General features: G+C 47.0%; 1 protein-coding gene across 1 annotated transcript in view; it reads left to right on the forward strand.

Annotated features, from left to right (window-relative positions):
• The window catches only part of LOC120978779 (dimethylaniline monooxygenase [N-oxide-forming] 2-like), a 171643-nt gene extending 147302 nt beyond the window's left edge, over positions 1-24341 (forward strand). The window contains exons 7-9 of the mRNA XM_040407123.1: positions 3347-3702; positions 5382-5454; positions 22303-24341. Of these exons, the coding sequence (XP_040263057.1) occupies positions 3347-3702; positions 5382-5454; positions 22303-22654 (781 nt within the window). The 3' untranslated portion in view covers positions 22655-24341. The remainder of the gene's footprint in view (positions 1-3346; positions 3703-5381; positions 5455-22302) is intronic.
• The last annotated feature ends 1321 nt before the right edge of the window (positions 24342-25662 follow it).

Here is a 25662-nt window from a genome sequence, read left to right on the forward strand (position 1 = left end):
GCCCTTTGAGGAGGCCACGTTATTTGTCATTCGCCAGGACTAATGGGATGAACAACGTCATTCCACTGCTTTATGTCCTGGAACAGATGCTGGTAATTCTGGCTGGTCAGGGGACTGGAGACATAGCGCCTAGATCTCACAGACACATGAGCCCTTTGGGGCTGAAATGGAGGAGGACATTGGAGCACAAGCAATGTGTAGAGAAATGGGAGGTTTTTACACACAGGTGACAAGAGAGGAAGAGCAGGAGCAGCCAGAGGAGCTACAGGGCGATGAGGAGGATAAGGCATAGGACCCAGACACACTGTGGCAATATGCAGTGGAGATGAAGGCAGGGAGTCCCTCCGAGTCAATTGCAGAAATGGCCCGATGCATGCTCACTTGCGTGCGTAGTGACAGCCGAATTGTCACCATTCGGCAGAGGGATGACTTCTGGCTCTCCACCTTGTTGGACCCTCGCTACCGGTCCAAAATGGGGGGCCTTTTTTACACCTGATGAGAGGGAGGACAAACTGAACTACTATAGAGACATCCTATGTAGTGAGTTGGCCGCTGCCTATCTGCGCCACCGTCCATCCTCTCGCAGGTCTGAACGGGGAGGCCCTCTACGCTCACATTCCTCTGCCACGGCTGCTGTGGCAGGGTGGGGGGGTTAGAGCAGTTCCAGCTCCATCAGCAGCAACCTGAGTCTAGAGTCACTGATGAGCAGCTTTCTTCACCCACCTAGTAAAGAAACTACTCACCAGCAGCAGCTCGACCTGGAGCAGGACCTAAACCAGCAGGTGGTGGCTTACTTGGACAGTACCCTGCCACCCCACATTGAAGATCCGCTAGACTACTGGGCAGCCAAACTGGATTTGTGGCCACAACTAGCAGAGTTTACCCTGAAAAAGCTGTCCTGCCCGGCCAGTAGTGGGGCATCAGAGGGGGCGCCTGTCCACCCAAAATGTGGAGAGAATGACCTTTGTCAAGATGAATCAAGCATGGATCAGCCAGTATTTCCACCCACCAATGCCTGATGCATCAGACTAGATCATCCATGGTGCCACACCAACACTTTGACAAAAAAGACCTGTTTCTCATGGCTACCTGCCTCAGCTACTATTCTGATGCTGCCACCCGCCTGATGCCACACATCTGATGCCAAGTACTCCTTCTTTCACCCACCATCTCCAACTGATACTCGTATTGCCACCCACCTCCCCACTCTGCCACTGGGTCACTCTGTTGTCTCCTGATGCTGCTGCCACCTCCTCACTATGTCACCTTGACACTTTGTGGTCTCCTGGTGCTGCTGACACCTCCCCACTCTGTCACCGGGTCACTCTGTGGTCTCCTGATGCTGCTGTCACCTCCACACTATGTTACCTTGCCACTCTGTGGTCTCCTGATTCTGCTGCCACCTCCACACTGTCATTGTGCCACTCTGTGGCCTCCTCCTGATGCTCTTGCCGCCGCCACCTCCACACTCTGTCATTGTGCCACTCTGTGGCCTCTTGATGCTGCTGCCACCTCCACATTCTGTCATTGTGCCACTCTGTGGCCTCCTGATGCTGCCGCCACCTCCAGACTCTATCATTGGGCCACTTTGTGGTTTCTCATGCTGCTTCCGCCTCACCACTATGTCATAGGGCCACTCTGTGGACTTCTCATGCAGTTCCCACCCTCCCCACTTCATGACTGGGCCACTATTTTGCCTTTAGGCCTGGCTGACAAAATGTATTTGATTCTTCTTCTGATCTTGGTAGCCAAAAGCAAGAGTGGGTACAAAACACAGAAGACATGCAAATATTCCATTCACGTATCATCTCTGTTTTGGATCCACTCCTGTTTTTTTGGGGAATTAGCATTACTGATGGATAACTGACCAAATGCTGACCGAGTGAAGGCGGATGCTCAACAGACAGGATCAGTTTTTTTGGGGTTATTGTTCTGACGGATCTGAGAAAGGGCAAAATAATCAGTGACGTCAACACAAACTTACTGCTGACACCCTCTCCACTCTGTCAGAGGCCCTACTTGTATAAGTGTTTGATAGAACAGGTTCTGTAGACATCTATGTGTAATCATCTAACGAGTGTGCTTCTTCTTGGTGGTAACATTGACCTGTAAGGCTGAGTTCATACTTGAGTTATTTGATCAGTTTTGGCCCCGTGACTGCCTAAATAAGTCAAGTGTGACTCACAGTATTATTTCACTACCACAGCACACTCTCTCTATGCGTGTTACTGCAAGGCACAGTGTTCTACACCACTATAAAGGCTCTCTGCAGCCAGTAAATAGACATTTTTTAAGCGATTTGCTGCAAATAAATTCGGATCGAAACAAATTTTTGTAGAAAAATTCGGCGAAGCGGCCGAATTGAATTTCTGAAAAAATTCGCTCATCTCTAGTGGTGACTTCTCGGTGAGCTACAGCTATTAATGTTACAGGGTGAACTGTGGCAAACAATGTTATTGATTAGGCCTCATGCACACGACCATAGTTTTGTTCTTCATCGAATATACATTTTTTGCGGATTGCATACAGACCCATTTATTTAAATAGGGCTGCAAAAGATGTGTGCTGTCTGCATCTGTATTTCAGTTCCGCGGCCCCACAAAAAAATTAGAACATGTCCTATTCTTGTCTGTGTTGTGACAAGAATAGGCATTTCTAACAGAGGGCAAGACATATCGATCCACAAAATGCGGAACGCACACAGGGGATATCCATGTTTTGCGGATCTGCAATTTGACGACAGCAAAAATTGATACGGTCGTGTGCATGAGGCCTTAGGCGAATATTTTGAACATGCTGTATTCTGCTTTACTGGATATTTGAAAGCTCTACTATATGTCATTCAGTAAAAAGCTGAATCCTGCACACTTCTCCACATAAAACTCCTTATTCTGTATTATTCCATACTTAAAAAAACACTATCATAGTACAAAAAAGTAAAAAAAAAAAAAAAAAAGGCCACACATATTGGACACACTTCATGTGTCCTTCCTTATGGTTAAGAAGAGGTAAACATGAAACACGTCTGAAATGGGTAGCCTGGGTTACCATGAGTTACATTTTTTTGCATCATGTTAATGCTTTTTAATATAGAACAATAAAGAAGTAGTTTTGTGCAGAAGCTTGCTGCATTCAGTCTTTTATTGGATTTGTGTAACCAAGAACGTAACGGGTTTCTGCCGTCCTCTGCTTTTTGGGAATCAGCCGGTGGAATTGGTATGCAAATATGAAGGTGATGAGCTGAATTTTATTTTTTTTCAATTTTTTTTCCCTTGTAACTCCATGTTATCCCATACTGTAGTTTTGTATTTTAAATTATTATCATTAATTATACTTTTAATTATAGATCTGTATGGAAAGAGCCTTTAGTGAATGAGGAACTTCCAAGCCGTATTTTGTCAGGATCAATTATGATCAAGTCACATGTTGAAAGGTTCACTGAGACAGCAGTCCATTTTGCAGATGGTTCTGTTGTGGACAATCTTGATGTCGTTTTGCTTGCCACTGGCTATGACTACAGTTTCCCTTTTCTGGATGAATCTATTGTTAAAAAGGAGGACAGCAAAGGATCTTTGTACAAAAAAATAATCCCGCTGGGAATTGAAAAGCCTACAATAGCATTCATTGCATTCATCCTTCCAGTTGGGCCAACTATGGTTGTCGCTGAACTTCAGTCTCGATGGGCCATTAAACTTTTCAAGGGTAAGTAATTGGAACAATGGAAACTTATACAAGGAAATACAGTCCTGATCAAAAGTTTAAGACCACTTGAAAAATGGCAAAAAATTATATTTTACATTGTTGGATCTTAACAAGGTTCCAAGTAGAGCTTCAACATGCAACAAGAAGAAATGAGAGTGAGACAAAACATTTTTTGAGCATTCAATTAATAAAAAATAACGATTAAACTGAAACAGGTTGTTTTTCAGCTGATCCAAATTTTATGACCACATGCCTTTAAAAGGCCAAATCTGTGCAAAGATGTGGATTCATTGTCATTTTCTGTCAGGTATTTACTAGTCACACGTTATGATGGCAAAGGCAAAAAAACTCTCCCTTTTTGAACGTCGTCGGGTTGTTGAACTGCATAAGCAGGGTCTCTCACAGTGCGCCATCGCTGCTGAGGTGGGATGCAGTAAGACAGTCATTTGGAATTTCTTAAATGATCCTGAGGGTTATGGAACAAAAAAGTCAAGTGGAAGACCCCAAAAAATTTCATCAGCACTGAGCTGGAGGATCCAATTGGCTGTATGTCAAGACACTGGACGATCCTCGACCCAAATTAAGGCCCTTACTGGTGCTGACTGCAGCCCCATAACCATCAGACGGCATCTGAGACTGAAGGGCTTCAAAAACAAAAAATGTCTTCAAAGACCTCGTCTCCATGAACGCCACAGAACTGCTCGTTTGGACTTTGCAAGAGAGCACCAAACATGGGACATTCAAAGGTGGAAGAAAGTTTTAATCTCTGATGAGAAAAAATTTAACCTTGATGGTCCTGATGGTTTCCAACGTTACTGGCATGACAAGCAGATCCCACCTGAGATGTTTTCTACATGCCACAGTGGAGGGGGCACCATAATGGTCTGGGGTGCTTTTTCCTTCAGTGGAACAATGGAGCTTCAGGAAGTGCAGGGGCGTCAAATGGCCGCTGGCTATGTCCAGATGTTGCAAAGAGCATTCCTCATGACTGAGGGCTCTCGTCTGTGTGGTAACGACTGGGTTTTTCAACAGGACAACGCTACAGTACACAATGCCCGCAGGACAAGGGACTTCTTCCAGGAGAATAACATCACTCTTTTGGCCCATCCTGCGTGTTCCCCTGATCTAAATCCAGTTGAGAACCTTTGGGGATGGATGGCAAGGGAAGTTTACAAAAATGGACAACAGTTCCAGACAGTAGATGGCCTTCGTGCGGCCGTCTTCACCACTTTGGAGAATTGTTCCCACTCACCTCATGGAAACGCTTGCATCAAGCATGCCGAAACTAATTTTTGAAGTGATAAACAATAACGGCCGAGCTACTCATTACTGAGTTCATGTTTGGAAGTTGGATTTCTGTTTTGGGGGGTTTAGTTTTTTTTTGGAGGTGTGGTCCTAAACTTTTGATCAGCTGAAAAACAGCCTGTTTCAGTTTATTCGTTGTTTTCATAAAATTGAATGCTCAAAATTTTTTTGTCTCACTCCCATTTCTTCTTGTTGCATGTTGAAGCTCTACTTGGAACCTTGTTAAGATCCAGCCATGCTAAATATAATTTTTTGCCATTTTTTCAAGTGGTCTTAAACTTTTGATCAGGACTGTATCAGCATAAAGGAAGGAAGTCATAGATGGCATGAAGCAATGTCAATTAATTATTCTTGTGAAATAATTTTATTTTCAGGATTACACAAACTTCCAGACTCTGAAGGGATAGAAAAAGAAATGCTAAAGGATGAACAGCTCAGAAAGAAAATGTAAGTTAAAAGACTTACATTTTAATCTGTATTTTGTAAAGTAGTTAATTATGCATAGTCAGGGGCGTAGCTATAGGGGAAGCGGCTGCTTTGGGGCCGGCTCTCAGAAGGGGGCCTGACCAAGAGGAGGACTGAAAGATTTGTTTTTTAGGGCCCCCTTAACAATATTATAAAATTACATTATATACAGTGACAGTATATTCAATGACTCTGTAGGAAACGGACGAAGCGGCTGCCAGATCTACACTGCGTGCAGAATTATTAGGCAAATGAGTATTTTGACCACATCATCTGTCTTACTCCAAGCTGTATAGGCTCGAAAGTCTACTACCAATTAAGCATATTAGGTGATGTGCATCTCTGTAATGAGAAAGGGTGTGGTCTAATGACATCAACACCCTATATTAGGTGTGCATAATTATTAGGCAACTTCCTTTCCTTTGGCAAAATGGGTCAAAAGAAGGACTTGACAGGCTCAGAAAAGTCAAAAATAGTGAGATATCTTGCAGAGGGATGCAGCACTCTTAAAATTGCAAAGCTTCTGAAGCGTGATCATCGAACAATCAAGCGTTTCATTCAAAATAGTCAACAGGGTCGCAAGAAGCGTGTGGAAAAACCAAGGTGCAAAATAACTGCCTATGAACTGAGAAAAGTCAAGCGTGCAGCTGCCAAGATGCCACTTGCCACCAGTTTGGCCATATTTCAGAGCTGCAACATCACTGGAGTGCCCAAAAGCACAAGGTGTGCAATACTCAGAGACATGGCCAAGGTAAGAAAGGCTGAAAGACGACCACCACTGAACAAGACACACAAGCTGAAACGTCAAGACTGGGCCAAGAAATATCTCAAGACTGATTTTTCTAAGGTTTTATGGACTGATGAAATGAGAGTGAGTCTTGATGGGCCAGATGGATGGGCCCGTGGCTGGATTGGTAAAGGGCAGAGAGCTCCAGTCCGACTCAGACGCCAGCAAGGTGGAGGTGGAGTACTGGTTTGGGCTGGTATCATCAAAGATGAGCTTGTGGGGCCTTTTCGGGTTGAGGATGGAGTCAAGCTCAACTCCCAGTCCTACTGCCAGTTTCTGGAAGACACCTTCTTCAAGCAGTGGTACAGGAAGAAGTCTGCATCCTTCAAGAAAAACATGATTTTCATGCAGGACAATGCTCCATTACACGCGTCCAAGTACTCCACAGTGTGGCTGGCAAGAAAGGGTATAAAAGAAGAAAATCTAATGACATGGCCTCCTTGTTCACCTGATCTGAACCCCATTGAGAACCTGTGGTCCATCATCAAATGTGAGATTTACAAGGAGGGAAAACAGTACACCTCTCTGAACAGTGTCTGGGAGACTGTGGTTGCTGCTGCACGCAATGTTGATGGTGAACAGATCAAAACACTGACAGAATCCATGGATGGCAGGCTTTTGAGTGTCCTTGCAAAGAAAGGTGGCTATATTGGTCACTGATTTGTTTTTGTTTTGTTTTTGAATGTCAGAAATGTATATTTGTGAATGTTGAGATGTTATTTTGGTTTCACTGGTAAAAATAAATAATTGAAATGGGTATATATTTGTTTTTTGTTAAGTTGCCTAATAATTATGCACAGTAATAGTCCCCTGCACACACAGATATCCCCCTAAAATAGCTAAAACTAAAAACAAACTAAAAACTACTTCCAAAAATATTCAGCTTTGATATTAATGAGTTTTTTGGGTTCATTGAGAACATGGTTGTTGTTCAATAATAAAATTAATCCTCAAAAATACAACTTGCCTAATAATTCTGCACTCCCTGTAGTCTGAGAGAATGATCTTGAGGCGGTTGCGAACAAGTTTCTGGGGGGGGGCATTCAAAAATTTGCTGTGGGGACCAGTCAGTTCTAGTTAAGCCAATGTGTGTGGTTCATTAAATCATAGGCTATTAAATCCTGGCATATTTGTGCGCTTAATGTGTTTACTTTTTTAAAGTGAGCCTATCTTTATATTTTTTAATCAGTAGTGCATGTTAATGCATGAAACTTTATATTTTGTAAAATTGGTAGTATGACGGCTCACCCTCTTTATTTCATGTGTAGGTGCCAAGGTCTATGCTGAATCACCCCTTCAAAGTAGATAAATAATATATATTGAAATACTCCGGCACTCAAAACATATGGGTTCACGTAGGAGACTAGGCAGGTGGATGTTCAATAAAAATGGTGCAATTTAATACAACTCTAACATAAAAACATACATTGACATAAAAAGGGATATGCAGAATCCTATGTGGGATTGTGGATATGATATCTTTATAGATAGAGCCTGCAAAAACGCAGGTTGATAAGTACGTAGCAGCTTGTTGATATATGGATATATGGATCACGTCCCGCTATATAGGTAAGTCCTATTGTGCTGGTAAATTCTATTTAGTATAATTTGTAGCAATCAATCTCATGGTATAACTTGTTGAGTACTCACTGTTTGGTAGTGTGCATACTTGTGGCGTCCCACGTGTCAAGGCGCTTACCTCGATGTGGATTAAGTCAGGTACATACGGCAGAACTGGTTGCTTGCTGATAGCATAGATCGGAGCTCCGATGGATCGCTCCAATTCTCGCGAGATGAGCTGTTTTCTTTCTTTTGTATAATGTAATACAGACTCAAAAATCGCAGGCCGAAAGTCGCAATGAATCTTTGATCTTTTTTTCGCTGAAATCAAAGTTTGCCTTACTTTTGTATGTTGCTATAGATAGTTTGCCGTTGATAAATTCGATCACCAGTGAGTTTTCATTCGTGCTCTCGAAAAAATGTTTTCATCGATATCTTCAACAATGCATGGCCATTAGAGTTGAGCGAACACCTGGATGTTCGGGTTCGAGAAGTTCGGCCGAACTTCCCGGAAATGTTCGGGTTCGGGATCCGAACCCGACCCGAACTTCGTCCTGAACCCCATTGAAGTCAATGGGGACCCGAACTTTTCGGCACTAAAAAGGCTGTAAAACAGCCCAAGAAAGGGCTAGAGGGCTGCAAAAGGCAGCAAAATGTAGTTAAATCCCCTGCAAACAAATGTGGATAGGGAAATGAATAAAAATAAAAATAAAATAAATATAAAATTAACCAATATCAATTGGAGAGAGGTCCCATAGCAGAGAATCTGGCTTCATGTCAGCAGAGAATCAGTCTTCATGTCATAGCAGAGAATCAGGCTTCACGTCACCCAACACTGGAACAGTCCATTGTGAGATATTTAGGCCCAGGCACCCAGGCAGAGGAGAGAGGTCCCATAACAGAGATTCAGGCTTCATGTCAGCAGAGAATCAGTCTTCATGTCATAGCAGAGAATCATGCTTCACGTCACCCACCACTGGAACAGTCAATTGTCAGATATTTAGGCCCCGGCACCCAGGCAGAGGAGAGAGGTCCCATAACAGAGATTCAGGCTTCATGTCAGCAGAGAATCAGTCTTCATGTCATAGCAGAGAATCATGCTTCACGTCACCCAACATTGGAACAGTCCATTGTCATATAATTTAGGCCCCGGCACCAAGGCAGAGGAGAGAGGTCCCGTAACAGAGATTCAGGCTTCATGTCAGCAGAGAATCAGTCTTCATGTCATAGCAGAGAATCATGCTTCACGTCACCCACCATTGGAACAGTCCATTGTCAGATATTTGGGCCCAGGCACCCAGGCAGAGGAGAGAGGTCCCATAGCAGAGAATCTGGCTTCATGTCAGCAGAGAATCAGTCTTCATGTCATAGCAGAGAATCATGCTTCACGTCACCCACCACTGGAACAGTCCATTGTCAGATATTTAGGCCCAGGCACCCAGGCAGAGGAGAGAAGTCCCATAGCAGAGATTCAGGCTTCATGTCAGCAGAGAATCAGTCTTCATGTCATAGCAGAGAATCATGCTTCACGTCACCCACCACTGGAACAGTCCATTGTCAGATATTTAGGCCCACGCACCCAGGCAGAGGAGAGAGGTCCCATAGCAGAGAATCTGGCTTCATGTCAGCAGAGAATCAGTCTTCATGTCATAGCAGAGAATCATGCTTCACGTCACCCAACATTGAAACAGTCCATTGTCATATAATTTAGGCCCCGGCACCCAGACAGAGGAGAGGTTCATTCAACTTTGGGTTGCCCCGCAATATAATGGTAAAATGAAAATAAAAATAGGATTGAATGAGAAAGTGCCCTGGAGTACAATAATATATCATTAAGGGGAGGTAGTTAATGTCTAATCTGCACAAGGGATGGACAGGTCCTATGGGATCCATGCCTGGTTCATTTTTATGAACGTCAGCTTGTCCACATTGGCTGTAGACCGGTGGCTGCGTTTGTCTGTAATGACGCCCCCTGCCGTGCTGAATACACGTTCAGACAAAACGCTGGCCGCCGGGCAGGCCAGCACCTCCAAGGCATAAAAGGCTAGCTCTGGCCACGTGGACAATTTGGAGACCCAGAAGTTGAATGGGGCCGAACCATCAGTCAGTACGTGGAGGGGTGTGCACATGTACTGTTCCACCATGTTAGTGAAATGTTGCCTCCTGCTAACACGTTCCGTATCAGGTGGTGGTGCAGTTAGCTGTGGCGTGGTGACAAAACTTTTCCACATCTCTGCCATGCTAACCCTGCCCTCAGAGGAGCTGGCCATGACACAGCTGCGTTGGCGACCTCTTGCTCCTCCTCTGCCTTCGCCTTGGGCTTCCACTTGTTCCCCTGTGACATTTGGGAATGCTCTCAGTAAGGCGTCTACCAACGTGCGCTTGTACTCGCGCATCTTCCTATCACGCTCCAGTGCAGGAAGTAAGGTGGGCACATTGTCTTTGTACCGTGGATCCAGCAGGGTGGCAACCCAGTAGTCCGCACACGTTAAAATGTGGGCAACTCTGCTGTCGTTGCACAGGCACTGCAGCATGTAGTCGCTCATGTGTGCCAGGCTGCCCAGAGGTAAGGACAAGCTGTCCTCTGTGGGAGGCGTATCGTCATCGTCCTGCGTTTCCCCCCAGCCACGCACCAGTGATGGGCCCGAGCTGCATTGGGTGCCACCCCGCTGTGAATATGCTTCATTCTCATCCTCCTCCACCTCCTCCTCATCCTCGTCCTCCAGTAGTGGGCCCTGTCTGGCCACATTTGTACCTGGCCTCTGCTGCTGCAAAAAAACTCCCTCTGAGTCACTTCGAAGAGACTGGCCTGAAAGTGCTAAAAATGACCCCTCTTCCTCCTCCTCCTCCTCCTCCTCCTCCTGGGCCACCTCCGCTTCCATCATCGCCCTAAGTGTTTTCTCAAGGAGACATAGAAGTGGTATTGTAACGCTGATAACGGCGTCATCGCCACTGGCCATGTTGGTGGAGTACTCGAAACAGTGCAACAGGGCACGCAGGTCTCGCATGGAGGCCCAGTCATTGGTGGTGAAGTGGTGCTGTTCCGCAGTGTGACTGACCCGTGCGTGCTGCAGCTGAAACTCCACTATGGCCTGCTGCTGCTCGCACAGTCTGTCCAGCATGTGCAAGGTGGAGTTCCACCTGGTGGGCACGTCGCATATGAGGCGGTGAGCGGGAAGGCCGAAGTTACGCTGTAGCGCTGTCACGGAACCATGAACCAGACGTACAACAAGAGATAAGTGAAAATAAGAAGGCTTTATTGAAAATAAAGCTGTAAAGCAAAAGTCCAAACGGATGGCGAAACCGAAGCAGAGTCTTAGCGAAGCCAGAGGTCAGGAACCAGAAGGGTAGTCAGACGAAGCCAGGATCAGGAACCAGCAGGGTAGTCAGACGAAGCCAGGATCAGGAACCAGCAGGGTAGTCGGACGAAACCAGGATCAGGAACCAGCAGGGTAGTCGGACGAAACCAGGATCAGGAACCAGCAGGGTAGTCGGACGAAACCAGGATCAGGAACCAGAAGCAGCAGCAGACTAGAAGCATGTGAACACAGGAGGACCAAGCAAGGAACTGAAGCCACAGACCTCCTATATATATGAGCTAGGCATCCAGCTCCTCCCAGTGGGAAGGAGGAGCCGCAGGATGGGAGGCTACAAGAAACCCAGAAACCAAGATGGCCGCCAGCACATGTCAAACGAAGGAGAACAGCAAGAAGGTAAGACCATGACAGTACCTCCCCCTCAAGAGCCCCTCCTCCGCGGAGTAAAGAACGGTTTCTGAGGGAAGCGTGCGTGGAAGGCTCGGAGCAAGGCAGGAGCATGGACATCTGCGGAGGGAACCCAGGAACGCTCCTCTGGACCATAACCACGCCAATGGACCAAAAACTGCACCCCACCGCGGACCAGGCGTGAGTCCAGGATATTGCTCACCTCATACTCCTCACGATTACCCACTTGGACCGGACGAGGCCGAGGAACCGAGGAAGTGAAACGATTACACACCAGTGGCTTCAACAGGGAGACATGAAACACGTTGGAGATCCGCATGCCAGGAGGAAGCGCAAGGGCATAGGCTACCGGGTTTACCCTGCGAAGCACTCGGAAGGGACCAACAAAGCGAGGCGCCAGCTTGGGAGTGGGCACTCGAAGGTTGAGGTTGCGGGTGGACAACCATACACGGTCTCCGACCTGGTAGGAAGGAGCAGGCGCTCGTCTGCGATCAGCCTGGAGTCTCTGGCGCTGCGCAGAGACCTCAAGGGACTTCTGGATGAGTACCCAAGAAGCACGTAGGACGGAAAGGTGATCCTCCACAGCCGGAATATCCTGGGGAGAGAATACCTCCGGTAACACGGCAGGTTGGAACCCATAATTGGCCATGAAGGGAGACGTCCCAGAGGAAGAGTTCACCGCCGTGTTCCTGGCAAACTCAGCCCAAGGCAGGAGGTCAACCCAATTGTCTTGGTGATCGGAGACATAGCAACGAAGGAATTGCTCCAAGGCCTGATTGGATCGTTCTGCGGCCCCATTGGACTGAGGGTGGTAGGCCGAGGAGAAGGAGAGATGAATCCCCAACTGGGAGCAAAAGGCGCGCCAGAACCTGGACACAAACTGACTCCCCCGATCCGACACAATCTCCTTGGGCAAACCGTGCAACCGGAAGACCTCCCTGGCAAAAATCGTGGCCAACTCTTGTGCAGAGGGTAAGTTCTTGAGAGGAACACAGTGGCACATTTTGGAAAACCGATCCACAATCATGAGAATGACCGTATGGCCTCGGGATGCAGGGAGGTCCACAATGAAATCCATCCCCAGGTGTGACCATGGGCGCTCCCCGGTGGCTATGGGTTGCAAAAGGCCCAACGGAAGGTGCCGAGGGGACTTACTCTGGGCACAAACGGAGCATGCCGCTACATATGCGGCGATGTCGGAACGTAGGGAAGGCCACCAGAACAGACGTGAAACAGCCCAGGACAGCTGATTCTTTCCAGGATGCCCCGCGGTCTTGGAGTTATGGTAGGTTCGCAACAACCGAGTGCGCAACTCCTCAGGCACAAAACATCTGCCGTTGGGTCTCCCAGAGGAAGCACCAGATTGAGCCGCCAAAATCTGCTCACCCAGGGGAGAGGTCAGGCTGGTGCGAATGGCGGCCAAGATCTGATTCGGAGGTATGACCGAAGTCGGAATCGACTCCTCCCTGGACAGCTCGGAGTACTGCCGTGATAAGGCATCCGCCCTGATGTTCTTGGAACCGGGTAGGTAGGAGACCACGTAATTAAAACGTGACAAGAACAGGGCCCATCTGGCCTGACGTGGTGTCAATCTCTTGGCCTCAGAAAGGTAGGTCAGATTCTTGTGGTCCGTCAGGATGAGGACCGGAACCACCGAACCCTCGAGCAAGTGCCTCCATTCTTTAAGGGCCTGCACGATGGCCAATAACTCCCTGTCACCAATCTGATAGTTGCACTCCGCGGAAGACAGTTTCCGGGAGTAAAACCCACAAGGAAGCAGAGGACCCTCTGGTGTTCTACGCTGAGACAGAAGGGCGCCTACTCCCGTCTCAGACGCGTCTACCTCGAGGACAAAGGGCAACCCAGGGTTGGGATGCGACAGAATCGGAGCCGACACAAAGGCGGACTTTAGAGCCTCAAAAGCTCGGATGGCCTCGAGCGGCCAGACCTGGGAATTACTGCCCTTCCTGGTCAGATCCGTGAGAGGCTTGGCTAGCATGGAAAAGTCCCTGATGAACTTCCGATAATAATTGGCGAAGCCCAAAAAGCGCTGCAGGGAACGAAGACCACTGGGCTGGGGCCACTGTAAGACAGCCGAAACCTTCTCAGGATCCATGGAGAACCCCTCAGCGGAAATGATGTAACCTAAGAAGGTTACCTGGGATCGGTGAAATTCGCATTTCTCAAGCTTACCGAACAGCTTGTTCTCTCTTAACCGTTGCAACACTCGTCTGACATCCAGAATGTGGGCCTCCATGGATTCAGAATATACCAAGATGTCATCCAAATAGACCACCACACACTGCTGCAACAGGTCACGGAAAACATCGTTGATGAATTCCTGAAAGACTGCGGGCGCATTGCACAACCCAAAGGGCATAACCAAGGATTCATAATGACCGGTCCTGGTGTTAAACGCGGTCTTCCACTCATCGCCCGCCTTGATCCTTACCAGGTTATATGCCGCTCTCAGGTCGAGTTTGGTAAAGACCGTGGCCCCTTTAAGGCGATCGAACAGCTCGGAAATCAAGGGTATCGGGTAAGCGTTCTTGATCGTGATGCGATTGAGACCCCTGTAATCGATGCAAGGCCTCAACTCACCGCCCTTCTTTTTCACAAAGAAAAATCCAGCCCCTGCCGGGGACGAGGATTTGCGAATGTGTCCGCGTGAAAGCGCCTCCCTCACGTACTCCTCCATGGCCTCATTCTCCGCTACCGACAGTGGATAGACCTTGCCACGAGGAGGAACGGCACCAGATTGTAACTCTATGGCACAATCGTATGGGCGGTGCGGAGGTAGGGCAACCGCGCGCACCTTATCGAATACATCCCGGTACTCCTCGTATTCAGGAGGCAACAGAGAGTCCGAGGAAGTACACAGCAACTTGACAGACCCATGGATGCAACTAGCCCCACACTGCGGTGACCACGAGAGGATCTCGGCCGATCTCCAATCGAAAGTCGGATTATGCTTCCGGAGCCAGGGGTACCCCAAGACCACCGAGTAGTGTGGAGACGAAATAACCTGGAGGCAGACCGACTCTCTGTGAACGGCACCAATGGCTATCCCCACTAGAAGGGTCTCATGAGTCACGTGTGGCGGCAGAAGGGGTCTGCCGTCTATCGCCTCAAGAGCCAGTGGGGAACCTCGAGCCTGCAGAGGAATGGAATTGGCGGCAGCGAACACCTTATCAATGAACAAACCACTAGCACCAGAGTCCACCAACGCCTGGGTCGTCACCGAGCCCCCGACCCAGGAGAGGACAACAGTGATCAGTGGTTTGTCAACACGGGAAACCGGGGACGAGGAGACTCCACCCAAGATCTGCCCCCGACAGGATCTCAGGTGCGAGCGTTTCCCGGACGGTTCGGACATGCCAACCGAAAATGCCCACCGAGACCACAGTACATGCATCGGCCCTCGCGTCTCCGGAGTACCCTCTCCCCCTCGGACAGGCGAGCAAACCCCAGCTGCATGGGTTCACCCCCAGACAAGTCATCCCCAGGAGGCGTGGGAGGAGAGGGAGGCACGGGGGGGACAGCAAACGTAGGCGCCAATCTGTTAGAAAACCTCCGCAAGCTCTCCTTAAAGGAAGGTCTCTCCCTGAGTCTGGTGTCAATCAAAATCAGGAAAGAAATAAGAGACTCGAGCTCCACTGGTAGGTCCTTAGCTGCAACCTCATCCTTCAAGGCATCCGAGAGACCATGAGAGAAAGCAGCGACCAGAGCCTCATTATTCCAGCCCACCTCTGCTGCCAGGGTACGAAACTCAATGGCGTATTCAGCTACGGATCGTGAACCCTGTCTGATGGACATAAGGAGCTTCGCAGCAGAGGCAGCACGAGCCGGCACATCGAATACCTTCCGAAGAGAAGCAACAAAACCGGAAAACTCGGCAACCACCGGATTGTTGTTCTCCCATAAGGGGCTGGCCCAGGCCAAGGCCTTGTCCGAGAGCAGCGAGATCAAGAAGCCCACCTTTGATCTCTCAGTAGGAAAGGCATGTGGCAGCAACTCGAAATAAATGCCCACCTGGTTAAGGAAACCTCGGCACTGAGTTGGCTCTCCCCCAAAGCGCTGTGGAAGAGGGGCAGAACCGGTCATACCCCGAAACACCGCAGGTGCAACAACAGGTGTCGGGGTAGACTCTGGCGCAACAACCGGAGCGGCAGTAGGAGCGGGCCCAGGAGCGACAACCGACCCATCGGCAACGGGAGCGAAATGAGCCGTGCGTTCAAGCAGGGTTTGCAACGCCACAGCGAACCGACCCAACAGGTGATCCTGCTGATCAAGTCTGGCAACCAGCGTGGGTAGCGAGGATGGCCCTGTACCGTCAGAATTCATGGCTTGGTCCTAATGTCACGGAACCATGAACCAGACGTACAACAAGAGATAAGTGAAAATAAGAAGGCTTTATTGAAAATAAAGCTGTAAAGCAAAAGTCCAAACGGATGGCGAAACCGAAGCAGAGTCTTAGCGAAGCCAGAGGTCAGGAACCAGAAGGGTAGTCAGACGAAGCCAGGATCAGGAACCAGCAGGGTAGTCAGACGAAGCCAGGATCAGGAACCAGCAGGGTAGTCGGATGAAACCAGGATCAGGAACCAGCAGGGTAGTCGGACGAAACCAGGATCAGGAACCAGCAGGGTAGTCGGACGAAACCAGGATCAGGAACCAGAAGCAGCAGCAGACTAGAAGCATGTGAACACAGGAGGACCAAGCAAGGAACTGAAGCCACAGACCTCCTATATATATGAGCTAGGCATCCAGCTCCTCCCAGTGGGAAGGAGGAGCCGCAGGGTGGGAGGCTACAAGAAACCCAGAAACCAAGATGGCCGCCAGCACATGTCAAACGAAGGAGAACAGCAAGAAGGTAAGACCATGACAAGCGCAGACAGGCGAGCAGCGGCAGGATGTGAACGCCGGAAGCGCGAACAGACGGCCCACACTTTATGCAGCAGCTCTGACATGTCGGGGTAGTTGTGAATGAACTTCTGCACCACCAAATTTAGCACATGCGCCAGGCAAGGGATGTGCGTCAAACCGGCTAGTCCCAGAGCTGCAACGAGATTTCGCCCATTATCGCACACCACCAGGCCGGGCTTGAGGCTCACCGGCAGCAACCACTCGTCGGTCTGTTGTTCTATACCCCGCCACAACTCCTGTGCGGTGTGGGGCCTGTCCCCCAAACATATGAGTTTCAGAATGGCCTGCTGACGTTTATCTTGGGCTGTGCTGAAGTTGGTGGTGAAGGTGTGTGGCTGACTGGATGAGCAGGTGGAAGAAGAGGAGGAGGAAGCTGAGTAGGAGGAGGAGGAGACAGGAGGCAAAGAATGTTGCCCTGCGATCCTTGGCGGCGGAAGGACGTGCGCCAAACAGCTCTTCGCCTGGGGCCCAGCCGCCACTACATTTACCCAGTGTGCAGTTAGGGAGATATAGCGTCCCTGGCCGTGCTTACTGGTCCACGTATCTGTGGTTAGGTGGACCTTGCCACAGATGGCGTTGCGCAGTGCACACTTGATTTTATCGGATACTTGGTTGTGCAGGGAAGGCACGGCTCTCTTGGAGAAGTAGTGGCGGCTGGGAACAACATACTGTGGGACAGCAAGCGACATGAGCTGTTTGAAGCTGTTTGTGTCCACCAGCCTAAATGACAGCATTTCATAGGCCAGTAGTTTAGAAATGCTGGCATTCAGGGCCAGGGATCGAGGGTGGCTAGGTGGGAATTTACGCTTTCTCTCAAATGTTTGTGAGATGGATAGCTGAACGCTGCCGTGTGACATGGTTGAGATGCTTGGTGACGCAGGTGGTGGTGTTGATGGTACATCCCATGTTAGCTGGGCGGCAGGTGCCAACGTTCCTCCAGAGGCGGAGGAAGAGGCCGAGGCGGCAGCAGCAGAAGAGGCCGAGGCGGCAGCAGCAGAAGAGGTAGCAGGTGGAGCCTGAGTGACTTCCTTGTTTTTAAGCTGTTCACTCCACTGCAGTTCATGCTTTGCATGTAGAAGCCTTGTCATGCAGGTTGTGCTAAGGTTCAGAACGTTAATGCCTCGCTTCAGGCTCTGATGGCACAGCGTGCAAACCACTCGGGTCTTGTCGTCAGCACATTGTTTGAAGAAGTGCCATGCCAGGGAACTCCTTGAAGCTGCCTTTGGGGTGCTCGGTCCCAGATGGCGGCGGTCAGTAGCAGGCGGAGTCTCTTGGCGGCGGGTGTTCTGCTTTTGCCCACTGCTCCCTCTTTTGCTACGCTGTTGGCTCGGTCTCACCACTGCCTCTTCCTCCGAACTGTGAAAGTCAGTGGCACGACCTTCATTCCAGGTGGGGTCTAGGACCTCATCGTCCCCCTCATCGTCTTCCATCCTGACCTCCTGTTCAGTCTGCACACTGCAGAAAGACGCAGCAGTTGGCACCTGTGTTTCGTCATCATCAGAGACGTGCTGAGGTGGTATTCCCATGTCCTCATCAGGAAACATAAGTGGTTGTGCGTTAGTGCATTCTATCTCTTCCACCCCTGGGGAAGGGCTAGGTGGATGCCCTTGGGAAACCCTGCCAGCAGAGTCTTCAAACAGCATAAGAGACTGCTGCATAACTTGAGGCTCAGACAGTTTCCCTGATATGCATGGGGGTGATGTGACAGACTGATGGGCTTGGTTTTCATGAGCCATCTGTGCGCTTTCTGCAGAAGACTGGGTGGGAGATAATGTGAACGTGCTGGATCCACTGTCAGCCACCCAATTGACTAATGCCTGTACCTGCTCAGGCCTTACCATCCTTAGAACGGCATTGGGCCCCACCAAATATGGCTGTAAATTCTGGCGGCTACTGGGACCTGAGGTAGTTGGTTCACTAGGACGTGTGGCTGTGGCAGAACGGCCACGTCCTCTCCCAGCACCAGAGGGTCCACTAACACCACCACGACCATGTCCGCGTCCGCGTCCCTTACTAGATGTTTTCCTCATTGTTACCGTTCACCACAATAAGAAAAATATTATTTGGCCCAATGTATTGAATTCAAATTCAGGCCTTTTTTTATAGACACCTAACACTATCTGGCTATCTATTTAGGTACCGTATTACACTAATACAGGCACAGCAGTAATGACAGATTTAGCTGAATATAAATTTGAGACCTAGTATTTAGGCGCTGGGTGACAGGTATACGTTTACGGACAGAATTAGACTTGGATATGCACAGTAGCGTGTGTGTGAAGTTATTGAGAATGACCCTATCAGCACCTTGAATCTAATATACCCTTTTAGGGATAGATTTAAAGTAGGCCTGATACAGCAGAAACCACTAATTTAGGAAATTGCTAGGTTGGGAATTGTATTTCAACCCAGAACAAAAACGGTGCTTTGACGGACACAATATAACTTGACCAGCTACAGCAATAACCACAGATTTAGCTGAATATAAATTTGAGGCCTATTATTTAGGCGCTGGGTGACAGGTATACGTTTACGGACAGAATTAGACTTGGATATGCACAGTAGCGTGTGTGTGAAGTTATTGAGAATGACCTTATCAGCACCTTGAATCTAATATACCCTTTTAGGGATAGATTTAAAGTAGGCCTGATACAGCAGAAACCACTAATTTAGGAAATTGCTAGGTTGGGAATTGTATTTCAACCCAGAACAAAAACTGTGCTTTGACGGACACAATATAACTTGACCAGCTACAGCAATAACCACAGATTTAGCTGAATATAAATTTGAGGCCTATTTTTTTAGGCGCTGGGTGACAGGTATACGTTTACGGACAGAATTAGACTTGGATATGCACAGTAGCGTGTGTGTGAAGTTATTGAGAATGACCTTATCAGCACCTTGAATCTAATATACCCTTTTAGGGATAGATTTAAAGTAGGCCTGATACAGCAGAAACCACTAATTTAGAAAATTGCTAGGTTGGGAATTGTATTTCAACCCAGAACAAAAACTGTGCTTTGACGGACACAATATAACTTGACCAGCTACAGCAATAACCACAGATTTAGCTGAATATAAATTTGAGGCCTATTTTTTTAGGCGCTGGGTGACAGGTATACGTTTACGGACAGAATTAGACTTGGATATGCACAGTAGCGTGTGTGTGAAGTTATTGAGAATGACCCTATCAGCACCTTGAATCTAATATGCCCTTTTAATGAATAGATTTAAAGTAGCCCTGATACAGCAGAAACCACTAATTTAGGAAATTGCTAAGTTGGGAATTGTATTTCAACCCAGAACAAAAATATATCCTTTGCCAGAAAGCAGACAGTATTACAATTGGCTGGCCACAGCTGAAACACCAGATTTAGGGTACTGCTATTTTTGCAATTGTATTTCACCCCTCAATAAAATAGCAAGCACAGCTAAGCCCCTGATGTACGATATAGCAAAAAAATAACCACACTATTGATGGTTAAATGGACTTGGTGGCAGCTTGCCCCTGATGTAGGATATAGCAAAAAAAAATAACCACACTATTGATGGTTAAATGGACTTGGTGGCAGCTTGCCCCTGATGTAGGATATAGCCAAAAAATAACCACACTATTGATGGTTAAATGGACTTGGTGACCGCTTGCCCCTGATGTAGGATATAGCAAAAAAATAACCACACTATTGATGGTTAAATGGACTTGGTGGCAGCTTTCCCCTGATGTAGGATAAAGCAAAAAAATAACCACACTATTGATGGTTAAATGGATTTGATGGCAGCTTGCCCCTGATGTAGGATATAGCAAAAAAATAACCACACTATTGATGGTTAAATGGACTTGGTGGCAGCTTGCCCCTGATGTAGGATATAGCCAAAAAAAACACACTATTGATGGTTAAATGGACTTGGTGGCAGCTTGCCCCTGATGTAGGATATAGCAAAAAAATAACCACACTATTGATGGTTAAATAGACTTGGTGGCAGCTTGACCCTGATGTAGGATATTGCCAAAAAATAACCACACTATTGATGGTTAAATGGACTTGGTGGCAGCTTGTGCTGGCGCACCACAAGACACAAAATGGCCGCCGATCACCCCAGAAAAAAGTGACTGAAAAACGCTCTGGGCAGCCTAAAAACAGTGAGCAATTGAATAGCAGCAGTTCAATGATCCACAGCTGTAGATCGATCACTGACTTAAGTGTTTTGGAGGAGTTAATCACTGCCTAATCTCGCCCTAACGTCGCAGCTGCAACCTCTCCCTACACTAAGCACAGCAGAGTGACGTGCGGCGCTACGTGACTCCAGCTTAAATAGAGGCTGGGTCACATGCTGCACTGGTCAATCACAGCCATGCCAATAGTAGGCAAGGCTGTGATGGCCTCTTGGGGCAAGTAGTATGATGCTTGTTGATTGGCTGCTTTGCAGCCTTTCAAAAAGCGCCAAGAAAGCGCCGAACACCGAACTCGAACCCGGACTTTTACTAAAATGTTCGGGTCCGTGTCACGGACACCCCAAAATTCGGTACGAACCCGAACTATACAGTTCGGGTTCGCTCATCCCTAATGGCCATGCATAAAATTTCGGACTCTTTATGAATTAACCATAGATCCCAGACGCGTTTCGAAATAGATCCCTATTTCTTCCTCAGAGGGTTTATTCATATTAAAGAGTCCAAGTCCTTATATACCTGTCTGTTGATTGCTAGGGCGGGTCCCATCCAATTAAGGAAGGGCGTAAAACATGGATAGAGTGGTAGATCCTACACAGCCCTTTTCTTTGGGCCCACTCAGGCTCCTTGGCCCTGTAGCGAATGCTACCTCTGCACTCCCTATATCTACACCCCTGATCCAGACTGAACCTGACCCATTCATTTCAATAAGTATATGCACGTGGGTGTTGTTTTTCACTGATCAACTCTCAACAAGATGTCCCCTAGCTGTAATTTGTGTTGGAACTCAGCATATCAAGCATTACATAGTCTCTATTGAAATCAATGGATTGCTCAAGTACATGGATGTGCCGCAGGGTCCTGCAGAGTGACCCTCTTTGTAGCTGCTCTACATCTGCTTAGTAGGTGGGTGTCCAGAATAGGGTGCCTGTAAGACGGGTAAACATGTCCGTAGTATATACTGCAGCCTGTCCTATTGTTTGTATAAGCTATAATCTACTGTTTACTATGTTTGATATGTAACTGAGGTTGGTTTTAAGTTACCTGTCTTACTATATGGGACTGAGTGTACTGAGCATGCTCAGACATTGTAGAAGGTGCTAGAAAGGAGGGGACGGAGATGGGTGCAGACAGGATGTAGGTCTGTGAGGGAGTGTTATGGAGAGTTAGGAGAAGAAAGTCTGGAAAGATTACAGAGAGATCCCTTAGAGGAGAGAGCAGCATCTAGAGATGAGACTGAGACCGGAGTGAAAGACAACACAGCGGTTAAGACTGGCTATGACTGTTACCACTGAGAGGGGTCAGTTGAGATCTGAGGGGAAACCTGTGTCCGTGGTTTGTGGAGATCCTCACAGACTGAGTTTATGTCACTGTGCAACCCAGAGTTATATATTTCATTATTGAAGTAAAGTTGTGTAAAATCTGCCACCTGCCTGGTTTCTGTGCTTTTATACTACACTGGTTGTGCCACCCTTACATGCCGCCTATGTTAACTCCAAATTCCCTTGTATATTTGTTAATGGATTTTCTTTTATAACCTTTGAAATGTGAAAATACAAATGCAAACAGAATTCTTTTGTCAGACATAGTGGAATTCAATTTATGTGATGTCTATAAGAGCATTAATTATTGATTCTCTTCATCACTTTTCCTTCTACAATAAGGTTTGCAACAGCTGAAAATAATTTTCGGCGTACAGATTACATCACATACTTGGATGACATAGCCTCCGATATCGGAGTGAAATTAAACATATGGAAGTTGTTCCTAACAGATCCAGTTTTGGCATGGAAGGTTGTTTTTGGACCCTGCAATTCTTATCAATTCCGTCTGACTGGTCCAGGAAAATGGGACGGAGCCCGAGAAGCAATTTTTACCCAATGGCACCGAATTGAAAGGCCCCTAAAAACAAGGGTAGTAAAGCTAAATCCAAAATCTGATTTAGTACCTTGGGGTTTGTTACCTTGTATCGTTTTCATTGGAGTTTTGTTTTTAGCTGTTGTCCTAAAATTCTAATATGAAAACTTAAGGGGGGTTAGCTGATCCTGTAAACACCCCCATACAGAACATACTTACATGGTTCCGATACCTGCGTCCCTCCGTATCCCTGCACGGCCGCCACTGCATCTCCCCGTCGTGCAGATCACAACATCAGAGGAAGGCGGTGTTGCAGCGAATAATAGACTGCGACGGTGACCTGTCCCCTTGGTGACCTGTGCACCCGTGACACTAGGGGAGCAGGTCAACGTCGCAGCCTGCTATTGGCTGCACCCCCCCACCCGTTGCCCGATGTTGTAACCTCAGGGATGGGGAGATGCAGTGGCGGCTGTGCAGGGATTGGAGGGACGGAGATGTTGAGGACCAGGTAAGTGTGTTTTGTTTGAGGGACCCGGGCATTTTGGGGGATGTTTATAGGATCAGATAACCAACCCCTTTAAACATTGACCCACATTTACTAATACAATCTAAGTGTAATGCCACATGTCCAGGTTTCTGACTGCAGTGTTAGAAGTCAAAATCAGAAGTGGACCATAAAAGGATAGAACGTATAAAGGACACTCCTGGTTTTGGCTTCCAAAAGTGCATAAAGATACCTGAATATGTGTTTACCCTAATAGTACCCTTTTTGGCACAAATTGCACCAGAAATCATGTTTTTCTTCCAGGCAATTATCTGGAAGAAACCAAACACTTCCAATAATTGCCTGATCATGAGCGGAGAGATGATGACATTTAGTTGGGGATGAACGATCATTATTGTAATCCCAATTCTCATGCAGATTCATTGGTTGCTGGCAGCACAACCCTGTTTACATAGGGCAATGTGCTGCCAACAAACAATGATTTTATGTGACGCATGAAAGATGATTGGTGGCACATTTAAATGGAGCAATTATTGGGAACAAGCCAACCAACACTCATCCCTGATAATTGTCCCGTTCCTTGATCCATGTAAAAGGGCCCATAGGCTCTATTCACACTTGTGTTGGTTCTACCAAATTTCTAATACATTTTGACAGACAAAATGTCAATGCTATACCTTAGGAGGTAGTAATTGACTCTTGCTCATATATCCAGGACAGTTCTGGGATACTCCTCAAAGAGCAGAGACATAAAGGGACATAGGAACACATTTATTAAGACTGGCAGTTTAGACGCCAGTCTTAATAAGCCCTATACCGGGTGGTGGATCCACTGGAGCTATGAAGAGGCGCCAGCTTCTTCATAGCTTTAGCGTATCCAGCGCCGCTTCTTAATATAAGACACCTTCTTAGCTGTCTTGCATTTAGACCTTTTTTCTACGCCTGAATCAGCCATCCCCTTCCCTGCCCACACCACACCCACTTTTTTAGACCTGGCGTGAGCAGGGTGGAGTCGTAAATTGCGACACAGCTAGCTGTTGCGCCGCAATCTGCGCCTGAAATACGCCTAATTTAGGTGTATTTCATCTTGATAAATGACCCCCATAGATCATATATGGGAGTTTTGCCCTAGAGTGCATAGTCTTTAGGTGCATGTATACTTTCCTACTCTACCCCATTAACTCCTTAAGGACCTTGCCATTTTTCACCTTAAGGACCAGGCCGTTTTTTGGAAACTAGACATGTGTCACTTTATGTGGTAAAAACTTCAGAATGCTTTTACTTATCCAAGCAATTCTGATATTGTTTTCTCACAACACATTGTATTTCATGATGGTGAAAGATTTTAGTCGCTATAATTCTCCTTTATTTGCAATTTTCAAAATTTTTATTTATCTGCTTTATCACTTCAATTATTTTTTTTTATAATTGTATTTTTATTGATTTACAACAAAACTATTATATTTCATCTGTATGAACAATTGTACAAGGTAAAGTGAACAAAACAATATGCACAACATATGCAACAAATTAATATGTACTATAATTTCACATTTTATGTGCAATGTAAATCAGATAAGAACCCATAAAGGTTACAAGAGAAACCTGCGTCTTGTCGTATTCATTTCTTAAATAAATATAGATACTTGAGAAACCAATAAAAAAACTGAAAAGTAAGTGAAAAAAGAAAGCAATTACAGTTGCAAGAAAAAGTATGTGAACCCTTTGGAATGATATGGATTTCTGCACAAATTGGTCATAAGATATGATCTGATCTTCATCTAAGTCACAACAATAAACAATCACAGTCTGCTTAAACTAATAACACACAAAGAATTAAATGTTACCATGTTTTTATTGAACACACCATATAAACATTCACAGTGCAGGTGGATAAAGTATGTGAACCCCTAGACTAATGACATCTCCAAGAGCTAATTGGAGTGAGGTGTCAGCCAACTGGAGTCCAATCAATGAGATGAGATTGGAGGTGTTGGTTACAGCTGCCCTGCCTATAAAAAAACACACACCAGTTCTGGGTTTGCTTTTCACAAGAAGCATTGCCTGATGTGAATGATGCCTTGCACAAAAGAGCTCTCAGAAGACCTACGATTAAGAATTGTTGACTTGCATAAAGCTGGAAAGGGTTATAAAAGTATCTCCAAAAGCCTTGCTGTTCATCAGTCCACGGTAAGACAAATTGTCTATAAATGGAGAAAGTTCAGCACTGCTGCTACTCTCCCTAGGAGTGGCCGTCCTGTAAAGATGACTGCAAGAGCACAGCGCAGACTGCTCAATGAGGTGAAGAAGAATCCTAGAGTGTCATCTAAAGACTTACAAAAGTCTCTGGCATATGCTAACATCCCTGTTAGCGAATCTATGATACGTTAAACACTAAACAAGAATGGATTTCATGGGAGGATACCACAGAGGAAGCCACTGCTGTCCCAAAAAAACATTGCTGCATGTTTACAGTTTGCACAAGAGCACCTGGATGTTCCACAGCAGTACTGGCAAAATATTCTGTGGACAGATGAAACCAAAGTTGAGTTGTTTGGAAGAAACACACAACACTATGTGTGGAGAAAAAGAGGCACAGCACACCAACATCAAAACCTCATCCCAACTGTCAAGTATGGTGGTAGGAACATCATGGTTTGGG

This window comes from Bufo bufo, chromosome 9 (genome assembly GCF_905171765.1).
Source record: "Bufo bufo chromosome 9, aBufBuf1.1, whole genome shotgun sequence".
Classification (NCBI taxonomy): domain Eukaryota; kingdom Metazoa; phylum Chordata; class Amphibia; order Anura; family Bufonidae; genus Bufo; species Bufo bufo.